Raw genomic sequence first — 27,672 nt, 5'->3', positions numbered from 1 at the left:
CTCTGTCATTTTTACTTTCTCCTGCGGGCCAAGTTAGTTCTTTTATTCTGAGGCTCCCAGTCAGCCTCAGAATAGACTTTAAAGTTCTGCTGCTGGTGTATAAATCTGTGAATGGGTTTGGTCCAGAATACATCAGTGACATGTTAGTCAGGTATGAACCCAGCAGGTCTCTCAGATCTATGAACACAGGTCAGATAGTGGAGCCCAGAGTTCACAGTAAACATGGTGATGCTGCGTTTAGTTGTTATGCTGCAAAGAAGTGGAACAAACTGCCAGCAGAGCTGAAGTCAGCATCTAATGTGAACATTTTTAAATCAAAGTTTTCTCTACTGCGTATGATTGAGAGAGAGATTTTTGGTCATATTGTTGATGTAATGTGTTTGTTGATGATTTTAATTGATTTTACTGATGATTTTAAATGTTCTTATTGATTTTAAACAATTGAATGTTTTATCATGTAAAGCACATTGGGTTGCCTTGTGTATGAAATGCGCTATACAAATAAATTTGCCTTGCCAAAAGCAGGGGTTCGCTACCTTTTGGGGTCACCAAAGTATTTTTGACCAATTTGAGCCAATTTTTTCAGATTTTTTTCCCTTTTTCTGCAACTACACCAAACCTGCCATATTTTAACCTATTTTCATCACTTTTTCTTGCCATATTTTTGCTCCTTTAAATGCTTTTTTGCTGCATTACTCCCATTTCTGCCACTTCTCTATCAAATTTCAATATCTTGTCTGCACATTTTTTCAACTTTCAAGACATTTTTGGCACTTATAAACCCTTTCCACCACTTTTCCCACACATTATTTTAAGTTCTTTTCACCATATTTCATGCTTATTTTTTGCCAATTTAACCACATTCACGATTGGTCATGCCCATTATTTGCCAGTTTAAACTAATTGTTCCTACTTTTAAGCCAATATTGACACTTACCGCTTTTTCTCTCTGCTTTTGGCCACTCTAATTTGCAGCTTTTAACCAATTTCTGTAGTTTTTCAAATCCCATTTCACCAACCTTTACACCATTTTTGGACACTTTGAACCCATTTTTTTTTTTTTGATTAAAACAAGGATTTACATCTTTAAGATGACTATATACTATGATGCAAATAATGATAAACGTCTTGGATAAAAGTAGGAACTTTTAAGCCAATTTTGACACTTTGAACCCTTTTTACCACTTCTTGTTTTTGCACTATAGTTACTTTTCACCACATGTATTTTTTTAATGACATTCAGAGTTTAGCTAATTATTGGCTTTACATTGACATGGTAGAATTGAATCTTGACTGCTTTTGTGAAATTGATTTTAATTAAGTGTGTAATTAGATATTTGTGCATCTGGGCCCCCTATTGTGTTGATTTGCTGCAAGACAGAAAAAGTGACGTTCCATGAAGTTGATGCGCGGTGAGACAACTTTCCTAGAATCAGATTATAAACACAACAGAGTAGATTATTCACTTCCTCTGAGGCTGTAGAGTAGAAGAAGATAGTTTGGGCTCATGAGGACTCCTTTTACTTGAGGTGAATATCTTTCAGTCCGTGAAAATGCCAAAAATGTGTTGGGAAGTCACTTTGGCAGAGTTCTTGGGGACAAACACAAGACATCATGGTAACAATGGCAAATGTTTATTTTGGGGCTTACACAAAAAGATCCGGATCCGGCTGAAAATTGAATGTTTCACCGAGTGTAGGTGATATTGCGTTGAATACCCGGAACAAAGTAGAACAAGAATGGTTTAAAGCCAGTCACTGTCCTCTTTGTCTGGCAAAGAAATGAAGTAAAAACACTTCTGTGAGGGGGTCGCCAGATGACTTCAAGAAACTAAATATTACCACATCAAACTTGCCATATTTTAACCTATTTTTGCTCCTTTTAATGCATTTTGCTACATTTCTGCCTCTTCTCCCTCAAATTTAAATGTAAATTTTTTCCATTTTCAAGACATTTGGGGTACTGATAAACCCTTTCCACCACTTTTACCACCTAATGTCACATATGTTGACTCGTTATTGTATAATACATGTGGTTATCACAGATTCATAGAACAATGGATCATCATTTTGCTGACTTTATGGGCCCCAAAAATCTCTCCCCTTTATTTCCCCTTATGGATGGCTCTGTCTCCACATGACTGTTCTTCAATGTTCATGTCTGTGTTCCACCACCTTCAGGTACAGTGGGGGTCCCTGGTTTCTGGCACCTTTATTTTGTGAGTCATGGGCTGAAACACTACCCAAAAGGGCCAGATTTGGGCCCCTGGCCTTGAGTTTGACACATATGGTTTACGCTTACGGGATTGCAAAACAAACTTTTGAGTGTTAATTTCAATCTTTTACATAGTTTTTTGAGCAAATGATCTTTGATTTATTTACCCATGATGCCTACACTATCATCTTCAGCAGCTTTAATAACCAACAACTAGCTTTAATACTATGTTTCAAATAACTCTTTGATAGAGGACAAGACTAAGTCTTTGTTGCTTTTAGAAAAGTGTAAAAACCAAGCAGGGCAAAGCTTGCGTCGTCTTCTGATCTCCCTTCCTACGCAGACATGAATGTTACTTTACGCAGGTGTCACACGGCAGTGTCGCCTGCACGAGCACGGATTGCAAGATACTTGTTGTGAGTAGGAGTTAAAAGAGCTACAGAGTGCACAGATATTTAAAGAGAGCATCCTTTTATCTGAAGGGACAATTTGCATTATTCATGTCGTGCGTTGGGAGGCCAGTGGAGAGAGGGAAGCAGATACAAAGACATTTCAGAGAATTATTGTTTTCTTACCAGCAGTCAATGGATTCTGGTTGCATTACCGCCAGATTTACGGCCACTCTTCATTTCTCGGTTTGTGTGAATGTGTGTGTGCATTAAACGCCCCCCAACCCATCATTTATTTCTCACTTTATAGAGGCTGAAGAAGGATGTAGCTGTTATGTAGCTGGCTCATGTGTTTCTCTCCTCTCTCGTCTCCAGTGTGCAGAGCAGGATTCTACAAATCCGCCGTGGGGAATGCGGAGTGTCCAAAGTGCCCCCCTCACAGTTTCTCCCACCATGAGGGGTCGCTACACTGCGGCTGTGAGAAGAACTACTTCCGTGCGGAGGACGACCCCCCCTCCATGGCCTGTACAAGTAAGTCTGAGTTCGCGGTGGGTTTTGGGTTGACGTTTGAATGCTAACATATCACACGATGAGTGGAGGGTAGTCTGACACGATGCAGATGCCAGGATGTGTCCCATGATGCTTTAACTGGTTTCAGATGGGTTCAAATGCTTCTTCTGTGGAATCATCCCAACCCATATGTATCAGAATCAGAATCAGAATCAGACATATTATTCATCCCAGGGAGGAAATAGCTTCTTTTTTTTTTAAAGATGCTCCAGAATATAGAATGAAAAGAACAAACACTAAAACATAGAAAAGAAAGAAATAAAATAAAACGTACAGGATTAAATAAAGACTGGGATTAAATACAAATGCACACCTCCAGGAAGAAGTAATAAAATAGTACAAAACTACAAATAAACAAATATAATACACATAAATACAAGTATAGTACAGTGAGCCATCTACCAACTACACTGTAAAATCAAGATGCTGTCGTGCTAAAGTGATGAATTAAAAATTGTGCATCCATCATAAAAAATAGGTCAGTAAACAAGTCCAAATGAGAAAGTAACTGAAGAAAAACGCTTTAAAATGATTTGAAGAAACAAGAAAAAACACAGGAGCTTCTGTAACAAGCAGCATGCACGGTGGCGCATGCACACTACGTATGAATAAGCTTAATTTCGAACATGTATTATAAATGTACATACTGTATATACACAAAAATTTAAACAAAATAGCAACAACTCTTACACAAGTTTAAAAAAGAAGTAGGGGGAAGTATATATATATATATATATATTATTCCCACCCCTGTTTAATTATTCAGTTTATCTTATTTTTTATAGCATTACTAATTTTGTATGTACACAAATATCCATATAAATACATTTTGCACCTACAGTATAAATGTCCATATCAGGCCAGATGGGTTTGGATTTCCTCCCCAAAAAAATTAATAAAAAAAAATCATCAATTAGAAACTGAATATTATATTTACTTGGGTTGATCTTTTGATATATTAAATTTGGTTTCATATTTCAGAACATTAAAAAAATCATAAAACATAAATATACAGTATATTACATTTGTATCCCCACCATATTAACACATTATATAAATATCCATACATATTGAAATATCCATGTAAATATTACAGTTGTATACCACCTTTTATAAATATCTATATAAATATATGTATTGTATACTAAACTAATATCCACAAAATTATCTAACATTCTAAACAATTATAGTATACATTTTTACATAATTTTATCTATATCTTTCCTCACACTCTCAGTTATGTAACTTCCTTTTCCATATACCTGTTTAGAAATGTAATGTATGTGCTTTTTATTATTGTTTGTACTTTGTTTTTTATTTTTTTTTAATAATTTTGATTTCCCTTTAGATTATATTTTTCTTTCTGTAAACATTACCCAGATATTTTTTTGGCAGTAGGTTATTTCTTGTTTTGCACATTATTTGTGCGATTTTGATTTTAACCAGATCCATACATTTCAACATGCGGAACTTAATAAACTAAATTTGTGTGTTCAATGTATCCTGCATTGTTTATTGTCCTCATTGCTTATTTTTTTTTTTTTTTTTTGGAATGTGCATACGAATATAAAACCTCATATATCTACTTTAATTCATGGTTTATAATAGTTTGGATATAATTACGGTAGGTTCTTTATCATTTTAGAATTAGTGTATATGAGTGAACATTTAGTTTAAACAGGTGAACACTGTAAAACTAATAAATAAAATATATCAACATTTATATTTTACATTCAGGGAAACCAAGCCCTGTCAAGAAATGTTCATTTTTTTTTTTTTTTTGGTCTTGTGTATGATTCCCTTCTGTCTTTATTTGATGCAAATGGTTTGCAGATGCATCCTGTGAGAAATATAACATGCACTCCCTATGAAGCCATGAATCTCTGTATTCCCTGGTGCCAGATTATAGACACATCCGCTACTAAAAAGACAGAGGAGGATAGAAGAATAAGAAAAAAAAAAAAAGCAAAACGAGAAAAGAAACAAAGCAAGAATATAAATCAACACCCACAAAGACATGATCTTGATTAGAAAGACGTGGCTGGTCCCTGTTGTGATTATCTCAACATCATCGCGTCAACTACGCAAATTTTACCTCATTTGAACAGATTGAGCGACCAAGGAGCCGAAAGTGAATAGATAAGTATTCTGAAGATAATGATCGTAATTACCCCAGGAGAGGGCTTTTACTATTAGTAGTGTGATAGAGGGGGTTTCAAATTGACTCTGGAGAATTGGGAATACTGGCGAGAATCTCCACCTTTTAGAAAACGAATTAGGTTAATAAACCAAGAATAAAACTAAAATGTGTTCAACAGTGCTGCTCTCTTTGGCACAGCTGTTTCCACAGTGTAGAAATCAAACGTGGTCCACCCGCAAGTATTTGAAAATGCTTCAGATTATCTCCTTACATCTCGCAGCACCACCGAATTAGCACAAAAATGTACAACATGTGCAGCTTAACTGTGAAGTCTCTTTGTCCTGATCTTAATCAACAAAAGATGTTCAGTATACCAAAAAAAAAAATAAAGGAATAAAAACTATTCATCGCAGAGAAACAGCATTGTTGTACTTGATGATGTGTCTTTCTCAATGGGATCTTTGAAATCAGGTAAAACAAATGGGTTGAGTTGAAGACTTTTGGAATCGCTCCAAAGTCAGTTACGACTTGTTTTTGATGCACGATAACTCAAACCGTACAGAAATTAGAAGAGTTTCAGCAGCAAAAAGCTGACTGTGGCTGTATTTGACATGTACTCCATACTATGAACTACAAACTTAATGAGTATATACTGTCTAGTGTCTACTATATACTATGAGTATGAAAATTATGAGCGTTCCCACTGAGGTATACTTCCAGGTTTCCCAACATGCATTTCAAACCTACAACGATAAAAACCTGAATCACACTGAGGCTACATATCTCTGTTAATTCTCCACCTTTGAAAGTTCTGTAAACATTTTAAGTGAGAAAGTGACCAAGTAGAATATCAACATGTGCTCATTTCATCCATAAAACTTACGAAAACGTAATTCATGCCGACATTTCAAAGACCCGCCATTGTGCTACTGATAAAACATCCGGTTAACTTCAAAATACGAGCCCTATTTACTAGGGGTGTCCCGATCCGATATTGATATTGGTCCGATATCAGCCAGAAAACAATATCGGGTTTTATTGGACTGCATCTGAAATCTCCGATATAAGCACTTCGATAAGTTTTTGTTGTTTTTGTCCCCGCCCTCAGTTGTTCCCATCATACACTGACAGTAAAAAATAACTGAAGTGAACTTGAATTGTTGACTATTGTTCTCTGTTTGAGTAACATCACTTGATCAAACCTTTTCTAACATTTCACTCTCCAAAATAAGTAATTAAAGTATGTATGATTCATCCTGATTTTGTATCGGATCGATATTGGTATCTCATATTCATTCATTTATATCGAGTGTGGTGTCTCATCTTCTTTTCCACTTTTTTTTCCCACTTTTCTTCAGGGCCATTTTGTCAAAGAACAATAGTTACCATATGTTCTGCATTTTTCACCTTTTTTCAATAGCTGTGTACTTTGTATGTTTCTCTTTGGATTTGTCTGAACAAAAAACTAAAACAGACACGCACACCAAGGGAGTAAAAGAAACAGTCCCTGAACAAACCCAGCAAAACTTTTCATGTCACAACACAATCCAGAAAGCTCATCTTCTAACTCTTTTTCTCCACTGCTTGTAAAATTTCCCCGCTGAGTTATTTGTCAGCTTTGTTTTGTCTTTGTATAAGTAACCGCAGCTTGGAGAGCGAAGTCTGGAAATCAGTTTATAATGACACATTTTTACTTTCACGCGGCAGTCGGATTTTCACGTGTTTTGGGAGTTGTTTTGTATTTTTTTTGTCAGATTTGCAAAGAACACGCACGCACGCACGCACGCACGCACGCACGCACGCACGCACGCACGCACGCACACACACACAGGGGTAATCTGAGGGCAGAACGCAGAGTAAGAAGCCACTTCATTATTTTTATTTGATGAAAAATTCATTTTTCTTTTTCATTTTAACACACATTTCTATTGTATTAAGCCCTGTGGAGTTATTCATATATACATAGCCTCCATTTGCCTTCTAAAAAATATTATTTTTTTCCCCTTAAATCCACATTAAAAACATAAGACTATTTATTGGTTTATACAGTAAACCACATTTCCCACAATACTTGACAATCCTGTGATGTAACACCACCACTAGATTTCCTCTTGTGTTATGATAACGGGTCTTAAATCAACTGTAAAATACACTAAATACAAATATCTATTATTTAATTTGTTTCCTATCTATTGGTTTCCTTGTTAGGCTCATCAATATATATATTTTTTTTACCGCAAACCCACATTACCTTTAATGTTTTGTGCTTTTCAGGTTTTTTTATACAATTTTCATGGCAATCGCAATTACAAAATCAATTATAGTATAATTATGCCATAATTGTAATTAATTATCAACTCGCGATTACAATTATAATTGACCCCAACCCTGGTTTCATTCACTTGTGTTGGAAAGTGTCAATGAAGCTGAATGAGATGTGTGACCTTTAAAAGTTGTCTGTCTGTTGTCTGCTGCTACAGTTTTTTACCTTTAACGTTGCTTTTTCTCTATTATTCATCTATTTTTTTTGTATCTATCTACCAGGGCCTCCTTCACCTCCTCGCAACGTGATCTCGTCCATCAATGAGACTTCCGTGATCCTCGACTGGAGCTGGCCTGAAGACGCCGGCGGCCGAAAGGACATCACCTTCACCGTGGTCTGTAAACGCTGCCGTGTGGTTGGCGCCGACGGAAGCTCCAACGGCGGGGCTCTGCGTTGCGAACCATGTCGGAACAACGTGCGCTTCCTCCCGAGAGCGGCGGGCCTTCAAAACACCACAGTGATGGTGTGCGACCTGCTGGCTCACACCAACTACACGTTTGAGATCGAGGCGCAAAACGGGGTGTCCGTGATGGCACCGAAGATGAGACAGTACGCAGCTGTCACCATTACCACCAACCAAGCTGGTGAGTTTTCTGCTTGGTATTGATCACAAGTTTGTCAGACGACGACATAGTGCAGGCCTCATACAAAAACAAGAAGTCAAATGTTAGCGCACTGCATTGTGGGAGGTGGAGGCGCGTGAACGGATGCATAGAAGTGTTTTTACTTAATTCTTAAAGTGATTTCTTGTGTTCCTTTAACAAACAAGGACGGTAATTTGCTTGAAACTATTTTTATTCTAGTTTGTTCTCGGTATTACCCGCGATATCACATCACTCTGCAAGACATTCAATTTCTTCCAAATTCGGATCTTTTTCCTGTAATCCCCAAAATAAACATCCACCATTGTTTTATATAATTTGTTAAGATTTCATTTGTTCCGACAACTGTTCTTCAGGAAATCCACTTTGATCTTCTGACATGTTTCAACTGACAACCACAAGTCAGGCTTCATCAAAGGCGTCTGCTGATCGTTTTGATGTTTCCTTGACTTCCGCGTTATAATCCCAGCAAGATTATTTATGTCTTTTTTTTGAGTAATATGTTAAGGTTTCATTTATTCAGACAACTCTTCCTCAAGAAATCCACTTTGATCTCCATTTTATTGTTTTGCTGCTAATTTCAGATTAAGAATGAAGTAAAAACACTTATATGCATCCGTCTACAGGACTCAACATCCCACAATGCAATGTGCAAAACTTTTCTGACGATGTCAATAAGAGAGAGTTTACAGTGAAGATCAAAAAAAAAAACGTTCATGCATCCATTTCAGCTTTTTACAACTTGTTTTCAAGCAAATGATCTTTAATCTATTGACCTATGAGGCCCTGCACTACATCTTTATCTGATAAAAAATATTGTGTCCCCAAATGTTAAACAAATATGTAAAAATGAAGAGATCTCTTTAAATATTTATGTGAGCTGATGGCTAGTATTGATGCCTCACACTTACCAATATTGCGGTTTCGTCCCAGTGTAGCAAAAACGTGTAGAAAAATATACAAATAATGACTGACTGAATGAAAGTCATTCACTCCACAAATCACTACTAGACCATGTCCCATAAGTCAGTCTATAGAATAGAGTAAAACTTTAAATCCTGTTTCCCAAAAGCTTCATTAAGGCCGTGATGGCAAATTTAAAGTGTTTTTAAGCTTAATCTGTTTCCCCACATGTATCATTAGAAAGGAAACTCTTTTGGACACTTTCTATAGAAGCCTAAGTGCATTTAGAAATCAGATACTGTAAATATGTGGATTTTCACTCACTTTTTACATCCATACAGACGGACTTATCTTTGTTAAAGTGAAATATAGAAGTCATCATCTCCACAGTTCATCTGAAAAGGGTTTTCCTCCTTTTTCACTTTGACATTCAGGAATTTTTTACATATTTAAAAAAAAACAAACAAGAACAACATTAGCATCATCTGCCTTGAGGATTGGCTCAATTATATGATATGTTAGGGTTTCATTTATCTATTTGTACGGTTACCGTATGGACAACCCCCGGTGCTATTGGCCAATGACTGACCTATCACGTGACCTAAAGCGTATGGATAGAATGTCTGTATATTGATACGGGAACCATACAGACAGCCACCTTCTTAATTTATTCAGACAACTTTTTTCAAGAAATGAACTTTGATTTCCTGGCTGTCAACTGCCAGTCTTCTTCAGAGGCGTCTGCTGAAAGCTTTGATGTTTTCTTGACTTCCGCATAATAATTCCAGCAAGTTCATTCTATCTTTTTTTTTTTTTTTAATAATATGTTAAGATTTCATATATTCAGACAACTTTTTCTCAGGAAATTGATTTTGATCTCCTGACATGTTTCAACTCTCAAATGTCAGTCTTCTTCAGAGGCATCTGCTGATTGCTTTGATGTTTTCTTGACTTCTGCACAATAAATGCAGCAACTTTATTTTCTCTTCTTTTTGAATAATATGTTGAGATTTCATTCATTTATTCAGACAACTTTTTCTAGGAAATTTACTAGACATCGCCTGACATGTTTTGACTGTCAACTGCCAGTCTTATTCAGAGGCGTCTGATAATCACTTTGATGGTTTCTTGACTTCCGCATAATAATTCCAGGAATTATCGGCTCAATTACTTTCAGATTTTGCAGAGGTCGTTCGGCTCTGGCAATACTTGAAAGGGTCTATGTCACTTTGCATTAGGATATGCACAATATCTCCTGATTGATAGTGATCAAATGCTTTTAATAATCATCTTGTGGTTCCTTGTTTTTGCTAGCTTTCAAAAAGGAAAGACACATGAAACAAATAAGTCTCAAAGTCAAAGATGTGATTTTTTGTCAGAGCTGATTAAGTGATTGTTCTCATATGATTCCCTCTTGATTACTAAATATATCCCTCATGTATGTGATCTATGTAATATGCAGAAATATTATAAAACTCACATTCCCACCTGTTTTTTGTTCTCAATAATAAGATCCTTTATCTAATAAAACACTAGTCCATAGTTCATAGAGCCCAACACATGGAGTCCGACCATCAGTCCTCGACATTTACAAGCAGATCCCAGGCTGCTCTTCTCTCATTTAACGAGTGGGCTTGAATATCTTCCTCCTTTCGCTAACAAAAAAAAAAGCCCCACTAAGTCTTTTAACTGACTCTGCTTAGGTGAAGATCACACCCTAAAACTTACCATCAATCTTTTAATGCACACACCCTTTCACACACCCAGCCAATAGATGAGTAGGAAAAGCAAAATGAAGTAGTTCTGTGAAATCCAAAGGTTATATAAATCAAGCTGTAGAAGAAAGTGCCAAACCTTGAAAATCCTTTGAGTCCAGCTATAAATGTGCTAAGTCTTACTCAAGTTGATCATCCTCTTCGTACTTGACCCTCTCTTGTTTGTTCCGGTGATTGAAATATGTTCAGCAGTTGTTCTCTCAGGCTTTGGAGGTTCCCTCATAGTTCTTCCCTTATATTTTCAATGCCATTGGGAATATTCTTTGTTCTGCTTCGCATTTTAAAAAACTAGCATATGCAGGACCGTCACTATCAATAAAGGGCCTCCAACAATACAATATTTTTTCCTAAATACAACAGTTAATATGATAGTTTTCTTACCAGTCTGACCGGCAGGGAGTTTAGTTCATAAGTCGTTTTACAGTAAAGTCAGACTTAATCAATAAGTTGATTCAATAATAGTAATAGGCAAATAAGGTGAGAGTATACATACATTCAAGCATGACTATCAGAAAATACTTTAATAATGAGTTGGTGCCTTTGATGTTTCTATTTTATCGAACAAATCCTTTGAATGATGATGTCTGGTCGACATAACCAGATTTAGTAATAAGAGTGTCCTGATCTGATATTAACGTTGGATATTAGTCCAATATCAGCAAATGGCCTGCATCTAAAATCTCTGTTATATACTGTAAGCTCTATGATACATAATTTGTTTTTGTTGGATTTATTGAGGTTATTTGTCGGGGTAGTCTTTCTATTTATTTTATTCAAATGTAAATCATTCTTATCTTTAATTGAAACTAGCGGTTATTTTGCACTTTGAATATATTTAGATTTTGGTTTTTATAGGATTTATTGAGGTTTTTCTCATATTGTTTTAAGTTATTTCATTCAGCTGTAGAATGTTCTTATTTTTAATGCTAACATTTACGTAACCCATAAAAACTAATAAAATCGGACCATTTTTACTGACTTGCTGTTGTCGACTATATTGTTCTCTGGTGAGTAATATCACTAAGCTTTTTTAAGATTCCACAACACAAAATAAGGAATAAAAGTAAGTATGATTTGTGCTGAATGAGCATCGGATTGATATTGATAATTCCTGTGGTAAGAGAAATGGAATCATACTGACAATAACCCAGATAAGCACGTTTCAGATAAATGTTAATGCATCGTCTTGATCGTCAGAGTGAAAACTTGGTAACTTTGTTTCCACCTAGATATAGAAACACAGAACCTAAAATCCAGATCAAAGGCAATCTTTATTCTATGTTAACATGACAACAAACAAACTTCCAAGATTCAAATGTGACTTTACTACTGGAACAAGAAGAGTGGGAACATCTACCTTCCAACAGTCTGGATATTAGCTTTCTTCACTATTGTTTATCCTCTTTTTTTTCTCCCCTTTTCTACTTTGGTGCTGATTAATCTCAGATGTACATCTATCAAAGCACTAAGGCAGTATACAACCAACCACCTGCATCAGTCTGATGACAAATGCACTGTATCTGATGTCAAAGAAAAGACGTGGCGTGCATTTACTATGGGAAAGATTAATATATGCAGTGACACTCATGTAAACCTTGTCATCCAGAAACTTGACAGAGAGTTGAGTATGCAGATGTGACAGGGTGTTTGCACACACGTCACATATACAGACAGATGTCTGCTGTGCGTGCTGCGTGTTGTCACAGCTGGGCTGTATCTGAAGTGACGTGGGAGCGACTTGACCTCCTTTAGGTGACAAAATGGTGACTACTTGTGAATAAAGATTCTGCGTGCACACAAGTGTTATATGTAATTTTTTTCGTGGCCTTTTTAAGATTTTTTACCTAGAAAAGTAGGAGTTTTTTTTTTTTTAAATAATTTTTTATTTAAATTTTTTTATTTATAATTTATTATAATAAAAGTTACACATAAAATCACAAAATGGCCAAAAAAACCCACTTTTGTTATCGAGGTGACAATATATAGACATATAGCCGTGTGTCGGTTAGAGCAGTGGTTCTCAACCTCTTTTTTGGATCTTGACCCCATTTTGATATCAAGGAAATTTCTGGTGACCTTAAAGACATTTTCTTCTTCCTAGAATTACTTTTTTGATCATGTTTGTTATATTGTAATACAAATATGGAGTAGCCAGGATTAGTGACAAGTTGTGCCAGCTCAGATATTATTTATTTATTTGTTTATTTATTTTACAGCATTTTATTTGAACTACATTTATATTTGGCAAAGTGAAAGTATAAAATACAGTTGTTTAAGATTGTGTTTCTTGATTTGAAAAAGAATAATACATTTCAGGCGACCCCATTCAAACTCCAGGGGACCCCAAGGTTGAAAAACACTGGGTTAGTGTTATTTTCAGGTAGTTTGCAAGAGTGTTATATGTTTTGTTTTTTTTTCTTTTTGTTTTTTTTATACAACTCATTTATTTTTATTTATTTTATTAACATTTATTTTTGAATTTCTTTCTTTATTTTTTTTATGCATTTTTCCTTTTTTGTATATATATGTATAATTATAATAAAAATACATAAGTTACACATAAAATATTAAAATAGTCCAAAAAGTATCAGTATCCGTTATTATTAGAAATTGGAAATGTAATGTTGGGCAATATTAGCAGATATCGGCAAAATATGGAACATCCCTAGACATAAATTCAGTGAATAGGAGAAGGCTAATAATATGTTGAAAGACACAGGCTATGATTTATTTGATTGATTGTACTATATGAATATAAAAAGGATTTGAAGTATTGGCTTATTAACACTAAGGGGCTTGTGTGTGATCAGCATATTAACAACCATCTTATTGTCTGATGGATTATCGTGCACACACCTCAGCGCTCTGCCCCACCACCTTCACCTCACACACTCACGCTCCTCGCAAACAAATATCTCAGCCTGCAGCTGCACATTCTCCCTCAGCCCTCGGAGTTTACAAGGATTAGAGATGTCATTGCTGCGCGCCTCGCCCGTCTGTACGTACACTTTCTATCAAATACACACTCACACTTGGATGCCAAAGCTGTTAAAAGCTGGATTAAGTGTTTCCCTTGGAAGGAGCCGATTGTCCTGGCGTTGCTGTCAAGGTGCTGTCAGATCTCTCTCCTCATCTTTCCTTCCTTTGCCCTTCACTTGTTGTCATAAATATGCAAACAACACAACGGAGACTATAGCATTCATGCAATACCTGACAATGCAGAGTCAACCTAATTCCTTTAACAAACTAAGAATGTTTTTTTTTAACAACTTGAGCCCATTTTGGCTTTTGTTTTTTACCCTTTTTCTGCAACAACACCAAACTTGCCATATTTTAACCTATTTTCATCACTTTTTCTTGCCATATTTTTGCTCCTTTTAATGCGTTTTTGCTACATCCCTCCCATTTTTGCCACTTTTCCATCAAATTTCAATGTCTTTTCTGCTCATTGTTTTCCACTTTCAAGACATTTTCGCACTTGTAAGCCATTTCCACCTCCTTTTCCACCTAATGTAGCATATGTTGACCCATTACTGTCACTTTTAACCTCTTAACACCATATTTCATGCTTATTTTTGCCAATTTAACCACATTCTTGGTTTGTCATGTCCATTATTTGCCAGTTTAAACTAACTGTGCCTACTTTTAAGCCAATATTAACACTTTGAATCCTTTTTACCACTTTTTTGTCCATTTTTGGACACTCAAATTTGTAATTTTTGTTGTTTTTAAAATCCCCTTTCATCACCTTTTCGGTCACTTTTAACCTATTTTATTTTTCATTAAAACAAATACTTGCATCTTTATGCATCTATATACTATGACACAAAAAATAGTAAACTTCCTGTATAACAGTGGATATTATTCAGATAAATTAATCAATGTGGTTATCACAGATTCATAGAACAATGGACCATCATTTTGCTGACTTGTAAGCCAATATTGACGCTTTGAACAATTCTGAACAATTTCAGCTTATTTTACCAAAATTGACATATTTTCATCACTCTCGTTTGCCATATTGTTGCTCCTTTTGGAGCATTTTTGCTACATTAGTCCAATTTCTGCCACTTCTCCAAGAATTTCATTGCTTTTTATGCACATTTTTTTTCCACTTTCAAGACATATTCAGCACTCAAACGCTTTCCACCATTTTTGGTCATTTATAACCCTTTCTTATTTCTGATTAAAACAAGGATTTACATCTTTAAGATTACCATATTCTACTGTATGTCTGTGTTCAACCACTTTCAAGTACAGTGGTGGTCCCTGGTCTCTGGAACTTTTATTTTGAAAGGTCGTGGGCTGAAAAGGTTGAGAACCACTTATCTAATAGACTGGGTGATAAAGTTTTACATCATTGTCTCTCATTTGTACAATAATTTAACCTCCTGAGCAGCATTTGTTTCATATAAAAATGAGCTATAATGACCGTCACTTCTAGTCGTGTATGAGGCATTTTAATATGTTCCAACAGATGCATCATTTATCTCAATTTGTGAGTGAAAGGCACAGAATTTTTACACCGTATTAGTTTTACAGTTATGACTCAGACAGAAACAGAGAATGACAGTATATTAAGTGCTCAGCGTGAACATGCAAGGAATGATGGAGAGGGGGAAGCACCGCGAGAGCAACGAAGGAGGAGAGCAACTTGAAGCTGCCTCCGAGCGACCCAGACACAGTAAATCATTACCACCATAAACCACAGAGCCAATAAAAAGCATAGCCTCACCCCTACTATCAGAACCAGAGGGAGAGGAGGAAAAGGAGCAGCGGGGCTACAAACAGATTTTCTCCATCTGGATTCATTATGGTTGGAGGAGGGGGGCTTCCCACGAAAACACAAACACCTAACACTCGTACGCACATTGACGCATTCTGCAGCCCATGTAATCAAAATGGAGAAAGGCTCGAACATTTCAAAGACAAACAGGTTTTATTCCTGTGGTCAAATGAAATGAAAAGTCCCAGAGCTGCATGGCAATTAAAGAGCAGTAAAAAAAAAAAAAAAGGGAAATGAGAAAGGGAGTATAAGGAGAGCTTGGTAGAAGGAGATATGTGCTGAATTACTAGATTGGGACCACGTGAACTCCCCGAGGCAGGACGATGCATGGGTGAGGGAAGAAAGACAAGCAACCAAGACACTGGGAGATAAACAGTTTATAAAGTCTCTAATAAAAATAATAACAAGCCTCGCGAAAAGTTCAAGGGACAATATGTGTAGTAAACGTTGAAGGACTATCTACTCTAGGGTGAACATGTTTTCATTTCCAAAGAAGAGCACACTTGGGCAGACCTCTTCACACTCTAATTACTTGACTTTTTTTCTTTTTTGTCTACCTTGTAATCACAAAATATAATAACGTAGATCAATGAGCTGTTATTGTCCATGGCTTAAAAAAATCATAAGGGGGAATAAAGGGAAGAGCTTTGTGGGGCCCATCAATAAAGTGAGTAAAATGATGGTCTATTGTTATGAATCTGTGATAACCACATTTATTAGTTTATCTGAATAATATCCTCTGTTATCCAGGAAGTCTATTATTATTTGTGTCATACTATATAGTCATTTTAAAAATGTAAATCCTTGTTTTAATCAGCAATAAAATGGGCTAAAAGTGACCAAAAATGGTGGAAATGGTGATGAAATGGAATTTTAAAATCCACAGAATTTGGTTAAAGGTTGCAAGTGAGAGTGGCCAAAAACGGACAGAATAAGTAGTAAAAAGGGTGTCAACATTGGCTTAAAAGTGGCAGAAAAGGGGCAGGAGAGGCTTGGGCTGTTGCAATTTAAAAAGCAGGAACAATCAGTTTAAACTGGCAAATAACGAGCATAACAAATCATGAATGTGGTTAAGATGGCAAAAATATGCATGGCAAAAATGTCTTGAAAGTGGAAAAGGCATTTAAATTTGATGAAGTGGCAGAAATGGGAGTAATGTAGCATTAAAAGGAACAAAAATCATGAAAAAAGGTTATAAAATGGCAAGTTTGGTACAGTTGCAGAAAAAGGGTAAAAATAAGCAAAAATGGGCTCATTATCACACCTGGTGGATGTGGTGGTAGAGACAGTAGGCAGGTGTAGTGTTTATAGAAATAGTTCATTCGTAAAACCAAAAATCTAAAAGACTAAAGGAGGCACGAGGAAACCGGGGAGCAGGGTTCAAGAACCCAACAGCACACAAACAGGGCTACATTCACAATGAACCAGCCATCATTCTGTGTCCAAGCACTCAGCTTAATAGTGAGGGAGGCTTGATTGGGAACGGGCCACACCTGGGTGCAAAACAGGAAAGAGATAACACAGGTGGAGACACAAACTGGAATACCTGGGAAACACAAACAGACAAGAGTTAACACATGAAACTACAGGAAACAACGACTATTAGAACCAAAAGTGGACCACATGGGCTAAACACAAACAAAACCAAACAGACCCTGACAGTTATAACTATCAAAACTCACCCATTTACTACTGGCATAACATGGAAGCACAAGTAACAGTAACAGTTGCGCAAGGACACAACAACAATGACTTGCCGAGAGTGGGATTTGAACCCATAACCCTTTGATTAATGGTTGAGCTACTCTACCACTGAGCCACGGTCACCATTCAATTTTTTTTATTCAATTTATTTATTCCTTTTTAAAATGTTGCAGATATTACATTACATTTTACTAATTCTACTCAGGATACGGAGTGGGGAAAAGTTGAGGTTCCAAGGAACACAACCACTATTTTAGGAAGTTACAGTTTTTCTGAACAGAAACAATAAGTTGAACAAAATAAATCATAAATACAAGTTGTATGATATGAAAGAATAAAACCCTGTTGATGTTAGCTCAGTGTAGTCAATTTGGATGAACATAATTTGATTTTAATGGTTTGTTTCTTGACCGTTTTGTCTGGACAGAGGTCAACATCCCCAGTGTGTGTGTGTGCGTGTGTGGTTCAGTCAGCTGTTCTGGCCCTCATGGTTTAGTTCCACCCTCAGTCCAGGGTCACAGCTGATAATTTGGTACCCACTGGGCCACAAACTGAATTAGTCTTACAGGAACTTTAGACAATTGCCAGGATTCCTTCAACTAAAACAACTTCCTCTTGTCCTGTCTGTGTCTGTGTGTCTGTGCACATTTCCAGCTCCGTCTCCAGTGACAGTGATCAGGAAGGAGAGGACTTCCAGAAACAGTGTCTCACTCTCCTGGCAGGAGCCAGAAAGACCAAACGGTATCATCCTGGACTATGAAATCAAATACTACGAAAAGGTTGGTGCCTAAGTATCTCTTTGGACTTTGTCTTGTATGATGTTAAACATGATGCCCATACATTCAGCAACTTATAAAGAGCTGCCACCAATTTTTTTTCCAATAAAGTCAATGTGTCAATTTCCACCACATGCGTATGTGGCCAGTCACAGCTGCGTAACGACTCCGTCAGTCCGGTGACCTTCTATTATTGCAATGCTGCATAAACTCAACAAAGATAACCTCGTGTGGGACAGGAAGTAGTGCACAGACAGAATAAAACATCCGGTTTATTTTCAAAATAAAATACTCTATTCAAGGTGGATCTTTTTTTTTCCATTCATTTTCCAACTTGCTTGCTCCTTTTCAGGGTGGTGGGGTCCATCTCCAACTTTATTTAGGCGCTAGGCGAGGCTACACCCTGGACGTGGCGGCAGTGGATTGTATTTCACATATAAATATTGCTCTTATCCATGTTTGAATTACAATAATCTAAACAAAAGCGGAAGATCTACAGGGCTCCTCTCGAAGTACACAATGAACTGTTTATGTACGTTTGTGGTTCTCTTTGTTTTGACTACAACTGGCTATATTGCGCAATTACATGTGAATTAACAAGATCTCGAGTCCTTGCCGCAACAGTTACGCATTACAGACGGAGACAATGGGGATTGACGGACAGCGGATTACGGAGTTACGCATCCAGTGGAGTTCCAGTGTTAGTTCGACAATACAGTGTTGTTTACATAGAATGTGAAGGACAACAAGGTTAGATCGTCATCTATGGATTTCCTAGAAGGATTTTTAGAAACCCCAAATAAAAACTACTACACTAAACATAATTTTTATTCAACAGAAGTTAATACAATTTGTCCTATGACCCTTTTTTGACTACCGGTACCCTTCTTCCGTCTCTATTCACCATGTGTTGTGTTTTTCCCTGGTCTCCTTTCTCCCATGCTGTCTTCCACTCCATTCCGCTTGTTAATGGCGACAAGTTTTATGGGAGACAGTAAATGCATCTGTGGGGTCCCTCATTCCTCTGTGAGAGAAATTAGTGCAGAACAAATTAGGCTGCCTTTCAGCACCAATGGCGTGCTATGGGTTGACATTTGATGGAAGAGTTCACCTCGGATGCAAGTATAATCAATCAGGCCGATATTGCGTGTGTGTGTGTGTGTTTTCCACGTCTGCGTCTCCCATCAGTTTTCTCGAAGAGCCGACCATGGCCCCTAATCTCTTGATTAGTAGGCTGACAGAAGCAGTTTCCTTTCTCATCTCTGATCTCTGCTCAGCAATTCTTACCTAGGACTGTACGACGAGGCGCGTAAACAGCCAGAGAACATTTTTAGACACTCATCCTCATCCCTATAGATTAATGTATTACGGATCCTTTACTGTGGTTATCCACCATGTGTTTATTCATCACAAATGCATCCCGTTTTCAGAACAAATCAGGACATTGTAAGTACGTAGTTAAAAGAAGACACTGAATAATGAGCCCTCTTGTTCTATGTAATCACTTTAAGGTATTATCATTGACACACAAAGACACACACACACAAACCAGGTTCCCAGAGGATTCTCCTTGGCAGCCATGCCTACCCATGGATTTAAACCTCTCACAAAAGGCTTCTCCATGCAGAAGGGCAAACTGTGACAACCAAAGGACACCCCCCCACTATCCACCCTCCCCAACCCCCAACAATGCTCCATGGTGGCCTCTTCGTACGGCAGGCGGAGAGGCTCTGAGGGCATTTAGCATGCCAAGGCTCAAGGCCACAGGAGGACAAATGTTCGAGCACAAATTCCTCACATTAAGACCACATCATGACTCACCCAGGAGACAGAGAAAAACCTTTGAGATAGTTCCATCCATTGGGCATAAACAGACCTGATATTTGACAGTAAATCTTTTATTCAGTTTTAGTTGTAGGCTGTGTTCGAAATGCCACACTAAGTACAATACTATACACTACAAACTCAATGAGTATAATACAATCTACTATGTACTATAAGTATGTCAAAAATCTGAAACACACTGAGACTAAATATCTCTGTAGATTCTCCAGATTTGAAAGTTCTGAAAACATTTGAAGTGAGAAAGTCACATGTGCTCATATGATCCATAAAACTCGCGTATACACATTTCATTCCGACATTTCTGAGTTTTTCGGAGACCCGCCATTGTGCTACTGACAAAGCTTCCTGTTGACTTCGAAACAAGAGCCCTATCTACAAAAGTGTTAAACTAATGGAAGACAAGAAGAGACGCTTTTGTTTTGAAAAGGGGACGTTTGATTTTTAGCTTGAAGCCGGTCCCAGGACGATTTTACATTCCACCCACAATGCATCATGGGGTTGTTGAGTATGACTAGTGTGTCCACCGTGCATGCTTTAAAAATGTCCCCACATACAGTAGTATACATCTGGGTATTTCTCACATACCGACTCTTTTCATACTATCGATTGTGAATGCACTACATATTAATGTTGACGTCAAACTTAGTATGAGTAGTACATTAGTATGATATTTTCGAACACAGACAGTTTTTGACTAAAATGCAATTTAGCTTTAGTCCAAATTTAGTTATCAGAACTATTTGAGTTATGTATTGTAGTTTTAGTCAACTAAATATGTTACAGATAGTCAACTTAAATTTAAAGAATAAAAGCTTACGCATTTCTTTAAATATTTAATTACCTTTTATCAAACTGACATGGGATGACATGTTTGTAAATACACACAGACATAATTTATGTGATCAATGCGTAAGACCACACGACCTGTCATACGTACGCTAACACAATCAGCTTACTTCCTATTGGATCACTTACCGGCTTGTCCCGCCTTCCACGCAACAAATTTGTTTTGCTTGGCCACTTTCCATAAAAGAAACTTAGTTCTGTTTTGATTTCGTCCAGTGTGAATATTATAGTGTAGTTTTTATTAGTTGACTAAAATATCACTATATTTCGATACAGTTTTCATTTTAAATGTGTTACAGTCAAGTTATGTAAAAAGTGTTGTGTTGACAAAAACTATGATTTGAACTAAGATTTTTTTTTAGTAAACAAAATTATCACTGGTCCTTATTGTAGCATAAAAGGAAGAAGAATAAAAAATAAACAGTCTTTTACTTAATAAATCAGATTTATAGCATAATATAAATCTGCTGTTAACATCCCTGACTGTATTTACACCAATCTGTTTTTTACATCTTGATTCTGCCACATTTCTTCATCCAACACATTAGTCACACAGTGGCATACTGGTCAAAGCTAAAACTAGTGTCAAAGGCTGACTGCTTCCCATTCTATATATAGAAATATACACAGCGTTTGTTGGGAATTCCCAACCAAACTGCTACAGAGAAGACAGAACAATGCTTCATCTTTTAGAAATCCCAGACAAGCACTTCCATCCCTGCTTTCACTCACTCACTCAAACTGTCTGAAAGCACTGTGCAGTTGATAAGATTTCTCAGAGTGCACTTTGTGAAAATAAAATTTGTGGGAACACAATATGATGATTGGTTTAGCCATGTGTTATCAACACAATCTGTAAAGCTAAGACTGAAAGCCTGTAATTCACTTTAATTTGCAGATGTTTATTTAGCCTTTGATAGAGCAATGTCGGTCCAAACACTGTATTTACACGACTTAGGCTGTGTGTCTCCTGTTTTTTGGGGGTTGGTGCACGCTGGTATCCCTAAGTGCCCGTGTGTGTGTGTGTGTGTATCTGTGTTATACAAACTGTAATTTGCTACAGCTTTGTTTACACTCTTAAAAGCACAGCGCACAACAGAGGCCATATTAAACGGTTACAGTGTTTTAGGGACACACGTAAACACACAAAGATACGTACACACGCCCACGTGAAGATAAGCCTCGGTTCTGTTCGTGGTCAGAGGAGAACTGTGTGGAATGAGCTGCCATTTCTGCACACTACACACACACTGAGACACACACTACACCAGAGCCACACCTGTGAGTGATTTCATATTCTGTCCTGAGCGCTGAACAGTGACAAGCTGCAAAAGATTTATAGCAGTGACAATGAGTCGTCCCAGTAAAGGTCTGGTGTATCAGTTACCTTCCCAACACTGTAAGCCCCCTACACACACACACACACACACAGCTTTGTGTGTCATAAAAAGAAATCCGCTCCATTAGCTGGTGTGAGGTTTCCTTTGGACACGGATGGTGGGTGTCCATGATGGGCAATGCTGTTGCATCAAGTTTTTTTTTTTGTTTTTTTAAAAAATTTAATTTGAAGCATGTTTGGAAAGAATTTTCAGCATTCACTCTTACTCTTATATAATGTTGTATGTGGTGATTAAGATATAAATGAAATATTACATACCGTATTTTTTGGACTATAAGGCGCACTTAAAATCCTTTAATTTTCTCAAAAATCAACAGTGCGCCTTATAATCAGGTGCGCCTTATGTATGAAATTAATATATCAAAATGTTTCAGTACAACTTCAGTAAACTATGAAGCTGCACTGCTTGATGTATTTTGGCGCTTTCGGGCTACCGTGAGTGTATTGTTCTGTATTTTATGTGTTAAACCTGAACAATGTTGAGAGTTATTGTTAATGAGTTGAATAAAGTTTGACTTATCTGACTATTTTGTTTCGCTTAATGCATCTTAATAATAATAAATAATAACAAACCAGTGAGCCTTATGCATGAAAATAGACCCAGTCAGACCCATTCATTGATATTGCGCCTTATAATCCAGTGCGCCTTATAGTCCGAAAAATACGGTATGTATATAACGTAAGGCAGTGGTTCCCAAACTGTTCACAGTCCCGTACCCCATCAGACTTTTAACCTGAAGCCATATACCCCCTCATCCTGTACACTTAAAAAACATAATGTAATGTAATATACAATGTAGCCCTACAGGGAAAATTGTTCTTGAACCTTACCTTTACTGTTGAGGACTAGTATATATTTCATATTTGCATTTCCTGAAGAAAATGCAAATGAGGATGCAGGTGCTGGCCCGCGTCATTGAACACTGCATTAGCATTAGCCTAGTGTTAGCATTACCCAATTATTGGCTAGCATTAGTTAACTTTAGCATTAACCTTCCATTAAAGCATTAGCAAATCATTAGCATTAGCCTGATATTAGCATTTGCTTCCATTAGTTTAACATTAACATTAGCCTAGCATTAACATTACTATTAACATAGTATTACCACTCATCTAATGTTAGCATTAACTAGAATTAGCTTAGCATCAATACTTCTTACCCTTACCTTACCAGGTTGAGCTAGCTTGGCTTTCCATGACCCCATCTATTCAACAGTACTAGTGCCCCCATGACAATTTGCGTACCCCCACTTTGGGAACCTAGGATGTATTGTATTGTATTCAGAAAGTATATTATAAATATGTGTACGTTTTGTATGGATGTGTATATTAAGGAAGTCTGGTGTAGCTTTAGGTTACAATATTTTTGTTTTGTTTTTTTTTTCAATTGCTTAATATTGTTCTTGTATGTTTTGTTTTTTTTACGTCCAACTAAACTAAACGCTTCATCTCTTAACCCTCCCATTATCATTGGCGTCAATTTGACCCCATTCAATGTTTATCATTCAAAAAACAATAGTTGACTTTTTTTTTTTTTTTTTTTTAATATTTCATGATTTTTCCTAATTGACTAAGCATAAAATTACCATAATAATATTTTTTTTTTCCCAATGTGCTGAACATTTACTGTACACATTGGTGTTTCTCTGGTGTCAATTTCACCCCAAACTTTTTGTTAGCTGTGTAAAACTCGTTGATCTGTCCATATCAATCAATATTGATCATTCTGTGAGAGTCATGAATGTGCCATAAATTAGAAAATATTTGGATGAAAGATTTTCAAGATAAATTCATTCTAATTTAAAAGTTTGTCCTGATGGTGGCGCTAGAGACCAAGTCATGGTTTCATTATCAAGGGGTTATTTATGTGTTCAACAAATAAACAAAGTGCCTGACTCAAAAACTTGGTCAACAATTTTTCTGAAAATCATTTTCTGGAGGCAGATACTGTATGTCTGGGGTCAGATTGACCCCAAGGGTAAAATGTGTTAGTAATATGTGAGGATAGGAGGAGCGTTAAAAATGATCACTCGGAATAAATAAATAGATTGATTAATAAATAAATGATGAATATATTATTATTTCCTCTTCTATATTACACCAGCTCGTGGCATAGACATGGATTTCATAGGTAGTAATCTTACTCTTCATTACATTTTGACATTTTTTTATATTTTACTCTTAAAGAAATGTATTGATTACCATTTTAGCTCTTTGAAAAAAAAAGATTTTCTACCAACCTTCAGTTTTTGGTCTGTGTCACCTACCTGTCCCCTCTTCTTTGGTTTTTCATTTGCTTCGCACATCTGGACCCGATTTGCTGAGCTCATACCCACGCAGTGTGTAAATCCTCCTGTTGTTTTATCAATGGAGATCAGTAGGAGAGAAGTCATAAAGTATAAAAGCCATATTTCATTAGACTGGGACCGAGGCTGCCAAACTGTCTGGAGCGTTTGTGCGTTAGCATGTGGACATGTGAGGGGAAAGCGGACATGTGTGTAGTGTATACATGGACTCCATGTACAGATGGTATATCCATACGGGGTCTAACCATGGCTACGAAACATAAATTATATTTGTATTAAGAGTTAACTTCTGTTCCGTTTTACAGGAAGAGCAGGAGACCAGCTACACCATCCTCAGGGCACGAGGTTGTAACGTGACCCTGAACGGCCTGAAGTCCAACACTGCGTACCTGCTTCAGATCAGAGCTCGCACCGCTGCTGGATACGGTGCCAGTAGCCCCAGTTTCCAGTTTGAGACCAGTCCTGACTGTAAGCCCAGCATGGTGCATGGTTGTGTTTGTCTTTAGTGGTGGAAACCAGCTCTCACTGAACACTGAGCTGTGATGTGTGTGTACAAAGCCATATTACGTCAATGGTTATTACTTTAACCTACACAGTTATTGTTGTATGTCTTGTGTGTTGTTTTGTTGTTTGGATGTGAGCGACAAGGTTGGGGTCAATTACATTTTTCAATTACAATTACATCTTCAATTACGACTCACTTATTACACAATTACAGTGACCCACATTTTTTACAATTAAAATTACAATGATCATTTTCCCCTCTGAAAGTCAATTTCAATGACCTTCTCAATTACTAAAGTTGAATTACAATTAATCACAATTACTGATCCTTTAATAAATAATCCCCCCAAAAATGTAACTATCCTCTTTTGTTAGCTTTGAGTTAGCATCTTTTATGATAAGGGGTCAGTTTGATCCATGTCTTAAATCAGCTGTAAAATACACTAAAAAGTATTGTTTATCTATTTTTTCTCTTCATTTTTTTTTTTTTTTTTTTTTTTTTTTTTCCTTGTCAGGCTTTCTTATCAATGAAAATATTAATATTAATATTTGTGTTGTGGGCGTCTGAGTCTTTTTTTTTGTCTGTATACGTCTCGATTATTATTTTTTTTTTTTAAATGGTAAAATAATTTTGAAGAGAACTGACAGGTAGTGGGAAAACATGATATTAAGCATATCTTATTGATTGATTATTGAATGTATTGTGTGGGTAATGTGGCTGGTTTTTGGTCCAGCTGGGGATTGAGGATAGGTTTATTTATTTATTTATTTATTTATTTATTTATTTATTTATTTATTTTATTTTATTTTATTTTATTTTATTTTATTTTATTTTATTTTATTTTATTTTATTTTATTTTTATTTTTATTTTTATTTTTATTTTTATTTTATAGCATTTTCTTGTTTATAATATTTACTGTCCCTTGAATAAATAAACACATCAAATCACATACTGTATGTATAAGCCATAGAACTGTAACATGGTTCCCTGGTTTTACATTTAATTAAATTGTAATTGACAGTTTTTTTCGAATTCTATAATTTTGCTTTGAGATGACTTTTGTTGTAATTTGCGCGACATAAATAAAGTTGAATTCAATTACAATGACAAAGTAAATGATCTGAACTTAATTAAAATTCAAATATTATTGCAACAAATTATTTCAATTACAATTATACAATAAAAAAAGAAAAAAGAGACAAAAAAGAAAAATGGAGGGAAAAAAAGAAAGAAGAAAAACCAATTATAATCATGTCACAATTGTAGATATTTATCAATTACGTGATTCTAACTATAATTGACCCCAACCCTGGTGAGCGATTTTAAACTGAAAAGTCACTCTAATATGAATTCAAAACAAGTGGGTTGATGATTTTTCTACATCTCACACCAGCTCTGTGTGTGTGTGTGTGTGTGTGTGTGTGTGTGTGTGTGTGTGTGTGTGTGTGTGTGTGTGTGTGTGTGTGTGTGTCTTTCAGCAGCCTTCTCCATCTCCAGTGAAAACAGCCAAGTTGTTTTGATTGCCATTTCCTCTGCTGTGGCCATCATCCTGCTCACTGTGCTGCTCTACGTCCTCATTGGCAGGTCTGTCTGTCACTCAACCCGACCAATTCTCCACTTTTATTCATTTTACCCCCCACTTCCTACATCAGCACGATACAATACACCACATGTGTCAAACTCAAGGCCCGGGGGCCAAATCCGGCTCTTTAAAACATCCAAACCGGCCTCACAAGGAAAAGTTAACATGACTGAGAAAACACGAACCATTGTGGAAATGACCAAATCTTTTAGTTGTGGATATCTCAGTAGGGTTGCAAAGGGACGTCAAACATCTGGCAAGCTTCCACGTGAACTTAAGCTTTGGAATTTTGGCAATATGCAAAAAATAAAAACTTTTCATGGGAATTATTTATTGAAATTTTACCAGAAATTGGGAACAATTTTGATATCCAAACATAAATATTGACATTGATGCAAAAAGTAATAACAGTATTTCAACAGATTTTTCGGAAGTAGTGCTTTACTAATGTTCAAGTAGAGTTTCATTGAATTTGTGACAAATCCTGATCAATCATTTAAATATTTGACAACAAATCCCCAATTTAAATAAATATTTACATGTCAACTATTGCTTGGATAGTGTCAGTGCTCTATATACTCTACTATATACATACTTTTATTTCATTTGTACACTAATAGTTCAATTCTCCACCTCTGCAATCCACTTGAGAACAAACTTGTTCGCATTTGGCCCCTGAACTAAAATGAGTATAACACCCCTGCGATAGACGATATGTTTTGGTATATAAAGGGTAAAAAAAAAAAAAAAACCCAAAATATTTGACTTTAACTCTGAACATATTTACATACTTGACCTTTTCAATTCAATAGGAAAGTTAAAAAAAAAAATAAAAACAAACCCTAACAATCAAGTGTGTAGTAGATGGTGTGGATTTTCTTTCTTATTCTGACTTGTGATGCTACTTGTAACCTTGACGATACATCTTGTAATGCTTTAATATCGTGAATCACCACATCTTGTCACACGATATGTCATTCCGCCTTAAATGTATTATATGTAAACC

The 27,672-nt window shown here is 36.4% G+C and overlaps 1 protein-coding gene across 6 annotated transcripts in view; it reads left to right on the top strand.

The window, feature by feature from the left end:
• Window positions 1-27,672, top strand: part of epha3 (eph receptor A3) — a 134,122-nt gene that overhangs the window by 70,860 nt on the left and 35,590 nt on the right. For 4 of the 6 annotated variants that reach the window (XM_028435307.1, XM_028435305.1, XM_028435311.1 and 1 more), the window contains 5 exons: window positions 2,979-3,134; window positions 7,858-8,220; window positions 18,061-18,185; window positions 24,884-25,046; window positions 26,563-26,668. In XM_028435307.1, coding sequence (XP_028291108.1) covers window positions 2,979-3,134; window positions 7,858-8,220; window positions 18,061-18,185; window positions 24,884-25,046; window positions 26,563-26,668 — 913 coding nt within the window. The remainder of the gene's footprint in view (window positions 1-2,978; window positions 3,135-7,857; window positions 8,221-18,060; window positions 18,186-24,883; window positions 25,047-26,562; window positions 26,669-27,672) is intronic. The other 2 variants (XM_028435308.1, XM_028435306.1) reach the window with 1 other exon arrangement.

This window comes from Gouania willdenowi, chromosome 21 (genome assembly GCF_900634775.1).
Source record: "Gouania willdenowi chromosome 21, fGouWil2.1, whole genome shotgun sequence".
NCBI lineage: Eukaryota > Metazoa > Chordata > Actinopteri > Blenniiformes > Gobiesocidae > Gouania > Gouania willdenowi.
This window is presented reverse-complemented; position numbering and strand designations above follow the sequence as displayed.